The sequence below is a fragment of the Andrographis paniculata genome, unplaced genomic scaffold (genome assembly GCF_009805555.1).
Source record: "Andrographis paniculata isolate CXL003 unplaced genomic scaffold, ASM980555v1 Contig65END, whole genome shotgun sequence".
In the NCBI taxonomy this organism is placed as follows: domain Eukaryota; kingdom Viridiplantae; phylum Streptophyta; class Magnoliopsida; order Lamiales; family Acanthaceae; genus Andrographis; species Andrographis paniculata.
This window is the reverse complement of record NW_026137601.1, coordinates 1,016,197-1,028,285: the sequence shown is the minus strand read 5'-3', so window position 1 is coordinate 1,028,285 and position 12,089 is coordinate 1,016,197. Positions and strand designations below refer to the sequence as shown.

The 12,089-nt window shown below is 36.9% G+C and overlaps 4 protein-coding genes and 1 pseudogene across 7 annotated transcripts; 1 reads left to right on the top strand and 4 right to left on the bottom strand.

The window, feature by feature from the left end:
- Positions 1-320: 320 nt before the first annotated feature.
- On the bottom strand, positions 321-3,939 carry LOC127262349 (uncharacterized). The gene is made up of 9 exons (XM_051290998.1): positions 3,742-3,939; positions 2,805-3,008; positions 2,568-2,644; positions 2,068-2,158; positions 1,786-1,980; positions 1,446-1,702; positions 1,227-1,317; positions 893-1,109; positions 321-784 (listed from the first exon to the last, which is right to left on the bottom strand). The coding sequence occupies exons 1-9, from the start codon at positions 3,937-3,939 to the stop codon at positions 564-566; spliced, it is 1,551 nt and encodes a 516-aa protein (XP_051146955.1). The 3' UTR covers positions 321-563.
- Positions 3,806-7,635, bottom strand: LOC127262335 (CCG-binding protein 1). 4 transcript variants are annotated; one of them, XM_051290986.1, is made up of 4 exons: positions 7,334-7,635; positions 7,072-7,145; positions 6,534-6,856; positions 3,806-3,921 (listed from the first exon to the last, which is right to left on the bottom strand). In XM_051290986.1, the coding sequence occupies exons 1-3, from the start codon at positions 7,533-7,535 to the stop codon at positions 6,551-6,553; spliced, it is 582 nt and encodes a 193-aa protein (XP_051146943.1). In that variant the 5' UTR covers positions 7,536-7,635; the 3' UTR covers positions 3,806-3,921; positions 6,534-6,550. The 4 variants fall into 4 exon arrangements, with proteins under 4 accessions (XP_051146943.1, XP_051146945.1, XP_051146944.1 ...); XM_051290988.1 differs by having other exon boundaries at positions 3,824-3,918; XM_051290987.1 differs by lacking the exon at positions 3,806-3,921 and adding an exon at positions 6,259-6,448.
- A 366-nt stretch (positions 7,636-8,001) lies between these two features.
- On the bottom strand, positions 8,002-9,794 carry LOC127262334 (uncharacterized). The gene is made up of 4 exons (XM_051290984.1): positions 9,343-9,794; positions 8,687-9,009; positions 8,484-8,591; positions 8,002-8,409 (listed from the first exon to the last, which is right to left on the bottom strand). Exons 2-4 carry the CDS (start codon positions 8,990-8,992, stop codon positions 8,098-8,100), a joined length of 726 nt encoding a protein of 241 aa, XP_051146941.1. The 5' UTR covers positions 8,993-9,009; positions 9,343-9,794; the 3' UTR covers positions 8,002-8,097.
- A 603-nt stretch (positions 9,795-10,397) lies between these two features.
- On the top strand, positions 10,398-11,239 carry LOC127262337 (uncharacterized). Its single transcript, XM_051290989.1, has 2 exons — positions 10,398-10,563; positions 10,703-11,239. The coding sequence occupies exon 2, from the start codon at positions 10,730-10,732 to the stop codon at positions 11,090-11,092; it is 363 nt and encodes a 120-aa protein (XP_051146946.1). The 5' UTR covers positions 10,398-10,563; positions 10,703-10,729; the 3' UTR covers positions 11,093-11,239.
- LOC127262338 (diphthamide biosynthesis protein 3-like) lies at positions 11,003-11,985 on the bottom strand (annotated as a pseudogene).
- Between the last annotated feature and the right edge of the window lie 104 nt (positions 11,986-12,089).

The following is a 12,089-nucleotide window of genomic DNA, read 5'->3' as shown; positions in this document are numbered from 1 at the left end:
ATTAGGCCCATGAGGATTTATAGTAATTATTGGACACACCCGGTACTCCTAGGTCAAATAGATCTAGACTCTTTGTATTCCACGAAACTGTCGGTGACAATCAGTTTATCATTATAATGGGCTTAAGGCCTAAAATTAATTAAAACTGGGTCATGGGCCTATATTTTTTGGGCCTTACGCATTAGCCCATTGTTAACAAAAATATGGACCACGTAATATACCCCACCCCACCCCACCCCACCCGTTAAGGCCTTCACTGTAGATGACGAGCTATTTAGTCCACAAAGAAAGGTCTGCCTATGAGAGAAATCAACCCCAGGTAAGTGTATGTATGCATGTATTTATTATTTCAGCGTGGAAATAATAGCACACCACACCAATAGATAAAAATAGAGTAAAGAAAAAGCATGCTTTCTTCTTCCCTTCAATAAAACAGAGGAAGTAGTACAAAGTTACCAGAGAAAATAGCAGCAGCAGCAGCTAAGAAGAACCTTGCAGGAGACGCTGGTTGTATTTACGGGTGGACTGCACTACAGGATCTGACCTACTGATGCATCGCCTTTTCAAGCAGCAACGGGCATTGAGGTAGTGACAATCAGGTAAGTCAAGAATTGAATCCCGTCCACCACTTTACCCGCTGCCGTGGCTTGATCTGTGCGAAGACGTTCCTTGAATGCACTCGCCTTCTCCTCTACTGACTTCCCCAGGTTGGCTTCAGCTTCCGTTTCTTGTGACTTGGCGCTTTTCAGCGCTGCTGAATAAGCTTCTGCTACATCTGATATGCCTGTGCAAGATTTACCTAAGTTACTGTCAAACAAACATCCCGGGAATACCAGAATGATTTAATATACACAAACATATATATATATGTTTATATGTATGAGCCATTTACCTGTAATGAAACTGTTGTAAACGGATTCCATATTTGCAGTCATTGATTGTGCCTTTGCTCTGATTATGTGGGCTCTTTCCAACATATCCTCCGGCCAATCAATCTTGATCATGTCCTCCTCGATCTCTTGATCTTGCACTTTGTTTGTGTTGGATATGAGGGACTTTCCAAGCATCAGCAGTTGAGTTGCCGCATAACAGCATATTTCGGAAAGCCTCTGGCAAAATAAGACCAGCTCAAGGGATCAGTGCATGATCAACCATATAATCATCAGCTTCTTAATCCTATGGCAAAGACATATATCCACATAGATTTAAACACTTCATTCACATACATGAACCCCCTCTGAATGTAAAGCATCGAGCCGCCCGGATGTTCTCTGAACTACGTCTGTTGTTCCCAGTCCAGACAAAGCACTTGCAAAACTACAGAAGAAAAACCAAAATAATGCAACCGATTAACATTTGACAGCAGGCGCGCCCTAAGATTAAATATTAACAGAATAATGTCTTGAAACTAGAGGTAACAAACAAAAGTCAAGGCTAGTTTTTACCCTGCAGCCAGCTCAGCAGCTTTACGAATGCTGGCATCATGCATCCGTTTCAATTCATCGGTGCCGTCATCATTTCCAGCTTTTATTTCCTTCCCTTTTTCTGATTCGGTAATGGTTCCATCAAGTTCAGCACCCAAATCAAATATCTGTTGTACTTCTTTAAGCTTTCCATCGTAGATTGATTTTTGTTCAGAAGATAGTTTTGCCTTTCTTCGGTTATACAACAAGGCATAATGATTGGACAAAGCCTCCAGCTCCTGCCACAAAAGATGATACAAGTGTTTACAAACTCAATTATAAAATAAATGGCTGCACAATGAATACTTTGAACCGCAAATACCTCTAGCTGTTCTGGGCCTCCATATATATAAAAGCACCTGTCGAATGTGGTTTCTTCGAACAATTGATCTTCATCTATCGTTGCATCGGACTTTTTCTCCACTTGAATCCCAGTTTCTGAAATTAAAAGATCCATGGTTTCTTTTCCGACTTGCTCAAGCATTTGCATACCCTTCTGTGTAAAGGCTTTTCCAGTCTGCCACAATGAAAAAAAAAACAATGTGAAACTGAACAAAACTCTTGGAAAAAGAAAGAGAGAGAGAAGCAAGAGATGCAGGTGAACCTCTAACAAAGATGGGGCAACAGACCCCACTGTCTTTGGTGAACCCCCATGTTGAATTGACTCGGCCATACTTGAAGCTGAATTCTCAAACCTAAGAGAAATAGGAAAGTTCTCATGATTAGACAATGGTAATTAACTGTACTAACTACAACACATCTTTTCATAACTAAACCAGCTTCTACAAAACCAAAATATAGGTCTGCATATGATCTGTGAAATACTATACGATCATGTCAATCATCTCAAGAAGATTACAAAAACCTTTAATATGATAGAACCTAATATATAAGATGAATGCGGGATCAGTAATACCTAAATTAATCAGGTGAAAGCAGAAACAGATACTCATGTTTCAGTATTAAATAATATCCAGAAAGATTATAGGGTGTCATGTACAACGTCCCTGCAGAACATCATAAAATAGCTAAAGCCTTGGAAGGTGACTTTACGAAATATAACATGCTACTACTGAGACATGCAGGGGAACTAAAGCATCTCACCCTTTCCAAGCACTTCCAAGTGCTTCCCAAGCTCCTGAAGCAAATGATTCCACTGATGTATCTAAAACTTTCAGACCCTGCATTTACAGAGTGAAACTCACTTACAATAATTGGAAGACAAATAGTTCAAATAGCAATAGCAATAAATTCAAAATATAATCTTAAATGGCCACTTCGAAAGAGCAACAGAAACAATGAAGTCAAATTGTAGTTCCCCAAATATTTCACACAACCCACCTGACTGAGAATGGATTCATCACTGGCATTCACTAGTTTATCCAGAGCTGCTTTCCCTTTCTTTTTATCCTCATCTTCACTACTGTCATCATTTTTCTCTTCTTCAGCTGCAGACCCTTCTTTACCTTCACCTATAGAAGATTCTGAGTCTTCAGCTACAGTCTCTGAAATGGTCTTTGCTGCTGTCTTTGCAGCCTCAACAGCCTAAGTATAAGAAGAAAAAAAAGAAAAAGAGAACACAACTCAATTAAGCAGCTAAAGAAACTCATAAAAACTCATCTGATAATAATGAAAGAAGCCAAACCGGTATAGTTAAAATCAGGCACAAATATTAGCAGATGTAAATAGACAGCCATTTCAGTCTAAGCTGGGTGGCAAAGATCCAGCACTACCTAATTCACCTAGTTCTTAAGCTAGTCAGACTCCAAAAGGGAAAGATTCTATTAGCAACTAATTTCAACTAGCTATAAATAAAAACACCTGATTCTAATTTCTACACAACAAATTCATTACCATATTTCCATTTTAGAATAGGAAAGAAAAATGTCAGCCACTATCTGTGAATGTAATCAGTTTCAACTCTCTGCATCAGATATCCACAATAAATTGAAACCACATATTATTTCCTCATGGTATCCAAAAACTAGTAAGCAGCAACCATCGAAAATGCAATTTCTAAGACAGCTACACTGCGTGCCATGATTAACATTAACACTATTCAAAGTTAATAACGTCACAGCGCCGAATTGCAGATCCACATGTATCTTGTCTTCTGCTTACATTTCTAATCGAAGAAAACCCTCCCAAAAACACACACAAATACGGTTCGCTTCTAATACATCGTAATATAAACCTCAGCAATCGAAATCAATCCAAATATAGAAGCGCGTGTGTGCGTATAAGAAAAATACTGATTTTCGAGAGCGGCAGACAATACATTGCGAGAGATCTCTTCTGCGGCCACAGCAGCAGCTTTCTGTAGATCTGATAAATACGAAAGTGGAGAAAACCCCCAGCCTCCCCATCCGCCACCAGATTCCGGCACAGGAACGGATTCAGCCGCGTCGGAGACTGTCGCCTCTTCCCCTGCTGCCTTTATTTCCGATTCAGAAGCCTTCTTCGCGTCGTCCGTCATCATAATTGAAAAACAATGCACTTATCAGCGTCAAAAAACACAACAAACCCTCGGAAATCACAGAAATCCTTGAAACGAATCGAATTGAAATCCGATAGAACTGATTCAGAGAAAAATCGAGGTTTTGAACTCCTTGGATTTGAATAGAGAACGCTCTCCCATCCCGTGATTTGCTTCAATGTGTGCCTTCTTTTAGCCTTAGGCAACAAGTACAGGTAGACCGACCGACCGACCGAAGCGCCTTTGTTCAACTTCAGAACGATGTCGTTTTTCTAAATACTAAACAGCTATTCACAGCGACAACTTAAGCGTACCTTAAACAACACGCTTTCAAACTACTATTTTCGCCTTTGAAATAATCTTTTGTACCATGGATAACATTTATAGTAGTACTACTTTTTTTTCATTATAATTAATAATAAAATATTTTTTTTATTTAATTTACAAATATATCTGTTCTGTTAGAAGGGTAGCGTTAACTTTTTGCAAGTAAATTTTTAATATTAGTATTATATTGAATTGTAGTAAAAAAATGATAATCTTATTTTGGGACTGACAAAAATAAAAAATAATAACATTTCAATAAGATGGAAAGTATTATATTTGAAATTAATCTATACGTATTTTTAATAATTAATAAAATATTATTATTACAAAATTCATTAGGTATAAAATTTCAAATATCATATTTAGATTAAGACGAATTGATTGGTTCTTTTACCGATTCAAATCAAATTAATAGTTTGATACAACTTATAAAAAAAATACTAATTTTCAAACAAAATATGGAATCAAAATATTATTTAAACAAAAGTTTAAATTAATGCCCATTCAAATCAATGATGTTTGTTATTAAACACAAAATTAAACTGAATAATGTGTTTGTTTGGTATTGTATTCTGAATTGGGATTTGAATAATAAAAAATTTGAATTTGAATAATTGTATGATGTTATATAAATAAGTGTTGATGCGATTATTGATTTTTACTATAATAAAAAATGAAAAATAGATATTTGATTTGATGTTTTCGAAAGAAAAAAAAATGAAATGAATAATGTATTTAAAATCCAATCTCCAAAACAAACACCCCCTATATACTTCCTCTTATTAAACACAAAATTAAATTGGATAAAATATATTAAATATACTTAAATTAACTTGGATATAAATATACTTCATTCCTCCTCTGGGCAAAGATGACTCATTTATATTTTAATAAATTTATAAATTTTAAATATATTTGATAATTATAAATTAATTTAATTAAATTTTTAATAATTATTCAAAATTTCTTTAAAATTTTTTTGGCTCTCTTCTCAATTAATAAATATATATAATTTTATTCATTATAAAATAATACTCCCACCGCCCATTTATATTTATTTTGGCGCAGTATTTAAAAAATAATAATATTTTAATTATAGTAAATAGTTAAAAGTAGTGTAATGATATTTTTGCCGTTACTTTTTTGTATAAAAGTAATGATATGATATAAAGTAAAAGTATTTATGAAAAAAAATAGAATATTTAACGAAATGTAAACTTTATAATTTGACCGGAAGAAGTATTTATATTATATATTTTTATTAAAATAAAATGTTAAAAATATTTAAATATATATTTTAATTTTTTTAATCATTAAATAAATAATTACTACTATCTAAATAACTCTCTTATAGGGTCTGTTTCTTTATATTGAGTTTGAGAAATTTTGATTTGAATTTGGTATTAAAATAATATTTAGTAAAATTTTTGTAAAAAAAAATACTATCTCCGGCTCACATACTATATCTATATTGTCATTTTTATCGGTCTACGTCACTTTTCTTTTGTCGACTGTAAGGACAATATTGTCGCGACGGTGCATCACCGCCAAGAAAGGCCGCCTAGTCGTTTGGCTATATTTGCGTGCCTTCAAATATCTGAAACCAATCTAAATATCTGAAGACAGTCTAAGGGTTTGTTCATATAGGGAAATTTTTTTTTTTTTTGAGATTTAAGAAAATTTGAAAGTTTAGAAAAATAGTAAAGCATTACTACTTAATTTTGATATTTCGTGAAAAAAAAAAAAAATATTTGATATAATATTTTTTTAAAAAATAAATAACATGTCCTGACGGTGCCTAGTCGTTTGGTCGAGGCTGGTGTCCAAGTGTCACCAAGAGAGATGTTGAGACACCAAGGTGACACAATATAGCGAGTTACGTAGAAAAAATAGAGCATTAGAGGAGTATTATTTTAAAAATAAAAATAATAAAATGATTTATTATAAATAAATGGAATAAACTTCCCTTATAAAATAATAATAATCCCGTAGTTCTAACAGAAATGAAAAGTACTATAATTAGACAAAGAAATCAAATCCAAAACTCAAGCTCAAAGTACAAAGATCATCCATATAGAAAATACCTAAAACCCTCACCAAAATTCTCTCTTAAATAAAGTGCACCAAATATATATGCACAATGCAATACTGCTATGAGCACACACTGTCCAAACAAGGAATCCTACATTGACAATAATTACCTTATGTACTATTATTATGTGCATATTATTTCTGAAACTGAAAGTAGTAGTTAGTATTTACCTTACCAATTCATTCATTGATTTCATTCGATGTTGTGCCACACAGGGTGTCTTCCCCTGGCTCTAAGCAGCCTTGTGTAGGCCGAATCCGGCATTCGCTCCTTCTCCTCCTCCTGCAGCTCTTCCCAAGTTTTAGGGAGTCCGTCGGGGACTGGACACTCCGGATTCACAGCTCTTGCTGCCGGTGTGCTGGCCGGGTTGACGGCCGCCTTGTCACCAGCCTTGGCGGCCTTGTGGATGGCTGCGACGCCGTGCACGAATCCGATCAGTGATTTCACTCCGCCGGCTTCTATCACTAATCTCTCCAGGTCCTCTTTTGGAACTTCTTTCTGAGTAGTGAGTTCAATTATCATATAAGAAGTTGTTCTACTCATCAATTATTATTATTATTATTATTTTTTATCGGGTTCTACTCTATCAATTATTGTTTCAAGGATGGATTGAGTAGTATAATTGATATCAAGCAGTTTATGAATTGAGGATGGAAGTACTGATCAGATTGTTCGTATAATTTGATGATGAAGTATGAAGTTACGTTACTTACTTCAAGCTCTTTGAGTTCAAAATAGGCTTTCCAACAGCTGTAGGAATCGTCTCCTTCCAGAGTCGAACAGTAATCTGAAAACGCAAACGAACAATCAGAAAACAGAAACAATAATCGAAGCACTCAAGAGAAAAGAACAATCGAGAAATCACAGATCACGATTATCAAAGACAAGTTCTATCTTACAAACTACTTATAGCACTTCTAGAATGGACGCCACAACAAATCAGAGAGTTAAAAACAGTAAGAAACACAAACTTGCCAGCGATTTGGCTTTCCGATTTCTGAATCAGAGGAGGTTCCTTGAAGGCTCTATCAATTTTGCTTCGGCTGAACGGCTCCAGCTTTGGGATGTATCCGTTGTTTCTCGATGCAGAAAAGCAGCGGAAGTTTGTTCTTCTTCTGGACCTTGATTCGACCAGAAAAGTAGTTGCAGCACAACTCAGAGGCAGAGATTCTACCATTTTTGTTGCAGGCTCGAGATCGATTTTCTTCCGACGACAATGGCAGCGTTTTGAAGAGAATGATGATTGCCCTGTATTTTACATATATATGTATTTACTTATTTATTGGGATAGAGAATTGGGGAATGTGCCAAATTTAGTGTTGGATAAGGATGAGATATTTTCTTTACTTACTCTTTTCTCGTTGAGATAGTTTTGAGATGATAGGGAATTGGATCGGAAGGCGGTTGTGACGAAAACAAGTGTGACAGACGAATCTTGACCGTTGATTTGCGGGTGAGATGATGGAAAATGAAGGAGACGGGGAACAGAATTGGGGAAATTTCGGAAGTCGTTTTCAGTCTTTTTGACTGTTCCGTTTTTCGGGCAATGGATAAATTCAACATTTAATTTCTTTATTTAAATAAAAATTATACCATTTTTAATGATGGGCTAAAAAAACAAAAATTAATTTTAAAAAAAAAAAAAACAAAAACCGTATGTTTAATAATTACATCAACCCTCTCGGGCAGTCGTCGTCACTGATCCATAAAATAAGAAGGACAGAAGATCATAAAATAGATCAGAGGAGGCCATTAAAAGAGGATGCAAGAGAATCGCGAAGATCAGAGTAGAGACCGAAGAGGGAATACTGCCTGAGATTGGCGACCTCGTACCATGTATTGAGAACGTCGTCGTTTTTGTCGGTGCCGGAGAAGGCCAACTGAATGCCGACGTCGCATCCGATGGTGCCTCCGTTGCTTTTGCATTTCGAATTCTGGACTGCGCAGTCGGTATTGTTCAGGCACACCACTGCGTCTCCTCCATTGCAGGAATTGCATCCAAATTTCTTCCAGAAGAGGTTCTCCAGTGTGCCTTTCTGGAACTCAAGAACCTGTTCCAAATTCAGATTCAGAAAAAAACAATACAGTAAAGGATGGATAGATAATGGAAGGTGTGTTTGTTTACCAGAGTGAAGCTGGTAACAGTGTGAGTGCCGTCCGCAACCAACACCGGTATCGATCGCGCCGCGTATTGCCGTCCGGCGAACGCCACCATATATCCTCCGAGCTTGCTCTGATGATCATGAGATCAGATCAGAAATAAATGTTTTCAAATCTATTTTGGCATTAGAAAGGCATCGATGTAGGATTAAGGGAAGTAGAGCTTACAGGATTGAAGGAGGTGCTATTAATGGTGATGAGCGTGATCTCATCGACCTTAGGCCTGAACAGAGCAAGAGCAGCACCTTTGGAAGAGAGAGCAAGCCGAGGATCGCACGGGGAAAGCTGAGTTTGGTTGAAAAAGAAGGAATCCTTGGCGGAGAAAGCAACGCCGATTGTAAATCCATCCGATTTCTGTACTTTTGAATCTTCGCAGGGGCTGAACACTGGATTTGTATCGTCTGCATAAGCCCCAAGCATCATCGTCGTGATGATCAAAAATCTTATTTGCCTCACCATAGTTGCCAGATTCATCACCTTCCTCCCTCTCCCTAACATTATTAAGAGAATACACTTCAGCTCAACAGCAGAGATCAGTGCTTTTGTCTATTAAAAAATCTGTAGAAATTATTCACAGTAGAACAACCAATCATTGCTTATACTCAATTGAAAACATGTCGAAGAAATCATTCACAGGATGAGGATGATGTGATTGCAATCGAAAACCAAACCCTAGCAGAAAGAAAACTTGACAGGACGCGAATTTGTTATCCATGCATAGAGTTAACGATCCTATTGATTTTTCCATCAGGTTATCAATCGGCAACCGAACAAAATGAAAAAGAAAAAAGAAAAAAGAAAACGAATCGCTCCAATCAAATTACCTGGAAGGAGGTCGCCTCCTTTTCGTCGCCTGTTCTGCTGAAACACCTGATTATTCTTCAGGAACCAAACAATTTCTTGCGATCTTCACAACAAATAGTACACCACAAACAAATAATCACACGGAAGTCGGAGGAAGAAGACAGAAGGATTTTCTCGAATCGATCGATTATATTTCTCCGTAGGTAACGTGACACGGTGATTTTCAATTTCTTGCTAGTTTATTTCAAATATCATATTTGGAATCTCGAAGAACACTGAAAATGACGGGAATGGTCAATGAAGGGAGCGAAACAGGTGGATCGTGTCCAAAAGACGGTTATGGAAGTTGGCGTCTGAATCAAGAAACGCGACTTCTCCTTTCACATGCGAAAAAGCGCTTTCGGGGAAACACGACTCTGGAGCGGGTTTATTTTGGCCCAACCCCATATTTTAATTCTCAACCTGAATCAATGGGCTTATTTTCGCAGTGATTATACCTTATTATTTTGAAGATAGATAAAATACAAATTTTATAGTATTATAGTTTTTTCTTATTTAATATAAAAATTATTTTAAATAAAAAATACAAAAAACCACAGTTTATATATTTAATAAAAAATTAATATATTTTTATAAAAAAATTCAAAGACAAAAAAAAAAAAAAAACCAATTTACTTATGGTTTTGCAGTTTTTTATTTATTTTTTATTATTCAATATCTAACTTAATAAAAGAAGAAAAAGGAAATGATATCCAACAATAATTATAATTCCCTCATCATTTTCCTAATATCTAAAAGAGATAATTTCATTAATTAAATAATAACGATGTTAATATATACAAAAACAATACGTTTCTTTACATAAATTTTTTTAAATTTTACTATTTATACTCAATATTTTTTTTTAAAAAAATATATATATATATTTTCCTTAAAAAAATATTTCATCAAACATTATTTTAATACGGAAAACAAATCAAATTTTTTCAAACTCAAATCAAAAGAAACGCACGATTACCATCATAGTATTTATTAAGACACTCCAATTAATTTTACGATAAATAGCAGCCACAGCCCTGGAAAGTTGCAAGAATCAGCTCTCTCTATCCAATCCCCTTGTCAGCCATCCATCTCCACTTCACCTTATCCACACAAAGCCCATTTTCTCCCCCACTTTATTCAATAATTCATCACCCATTTTTCAATCAAGGATCCAAATCCTCCTATCGAAAACAAACCAGGTATTCTTTCTTTTAATTAAAACAAGAAAAAACTCTTACATATACATACATACCATACTAATGTCCTCCACAGCTCTGTTCTGCAACTGCTTCCATTTTCTCCTCACTAATTGATCTCTTTTTATCTATCTATCTGCAGGTTGGAATTAACTGTCAGGAAAGCCAAATGGCAACTGCATCATCAGCAACCATGGCTGTGCCGGCGGTGGTCGCGGGCCCCGCCAGGCCGTCCGGGAGGAGAGCACGAGTCAATTACATTGCCGGCTTGAACTCATTCGATGGCCTCCGGGCACACTGCAATGTGGCCTCGTTGGGGCTCCCTGTCAGCGCCGACCAGTCCTTCGCCAAGATTGTCAGCTCGCTGAAGCAGCCGGGGCGGCGCGGCGGCGGAGGCGGCGCTCTTGGCTCGACTTGCAGCGCCGTGGATGAGATTTTCAGGATTGCTGCCATTCTGCCTGCTCTCGTGCTCATCGGCGTCGCCGTCGGATTCGTGCTGCTCAGGCTTGAGGCTACCCTGGAAGAAGAATAAAATGGCCTGTCAGGACAAAAAGGCTCTGCCTTGTTATCCAAGTGGTGAATTTTTTGCTCATGTTTATGTAGCATTTGCCAATGTTTATGCAACCATGTAAGAACCATTGTTTTTGAGTTCATAATGACAATGAAAGTTTAACACAAATCAGTAGAGGCATTTTAGATGAAAGGTAGCCATTCTTGAATGCATATAGAACAAAGCCAATATATATATATATATAATATGTATATGTACCTTAAGTTTCTTGTTCAGAGAAACATGGCAGCAAAAATTGCATCTTCATGATCCAGAACCACCATGGCTATCATCATGGAGGCTTTCTGCCAGCATAATGCTCTCAACTTCATGATTCTCCTACTCTTGAGCATTTATTTATGGTTATAAAGAACAGTTCTTCAGCTGTATGTAATTTAGATTGGGTTGATAAAGCACTTACTTTCAACCTTCAAGTTCTTCCATTCACCATCTTCCTGCGCTTTCTGAAGATCAAATATCAATTTGCGCTTGGCAGCAAGGAAATCTCATTATCCAGTCTGTTCAAAGATCCTAATTCATCACAGTGAAGCCTTGCAGGCGAAAACCTAATCCTAATCAAAACGAAACACCAGGTAAAGCACCACTCTTCTAATACGATCTGGTGTTTTTCAAGCCACCGCGATCGGCATTGGCTTTTCCAGTTCGACGCTTTTGTTGGATATATCCTGGAAATCTTCCATGTTTTAGACGATGGTGGTATACGGCGAGCAACTAGGGCACCGCGGAATTTCCTCGCCGATTCGAAGATCCTCCTTGGTTATTTATAAAAGATTGCCGCAAGGACCGGGATATGTGAAATTCTGCAGCTCCTCGTTCCACTCCATGTCCTCGATCTCCACCTTGCCGTATGACATCGTCCACGGCGGCGGGGGCGGTGGCGGTGGCGGTGGCCGGGCGTTGAATAGATGGCAGCCGGAATGAGTGCAGGCCTTCGGTTTGAATTTATATTATTAAAACA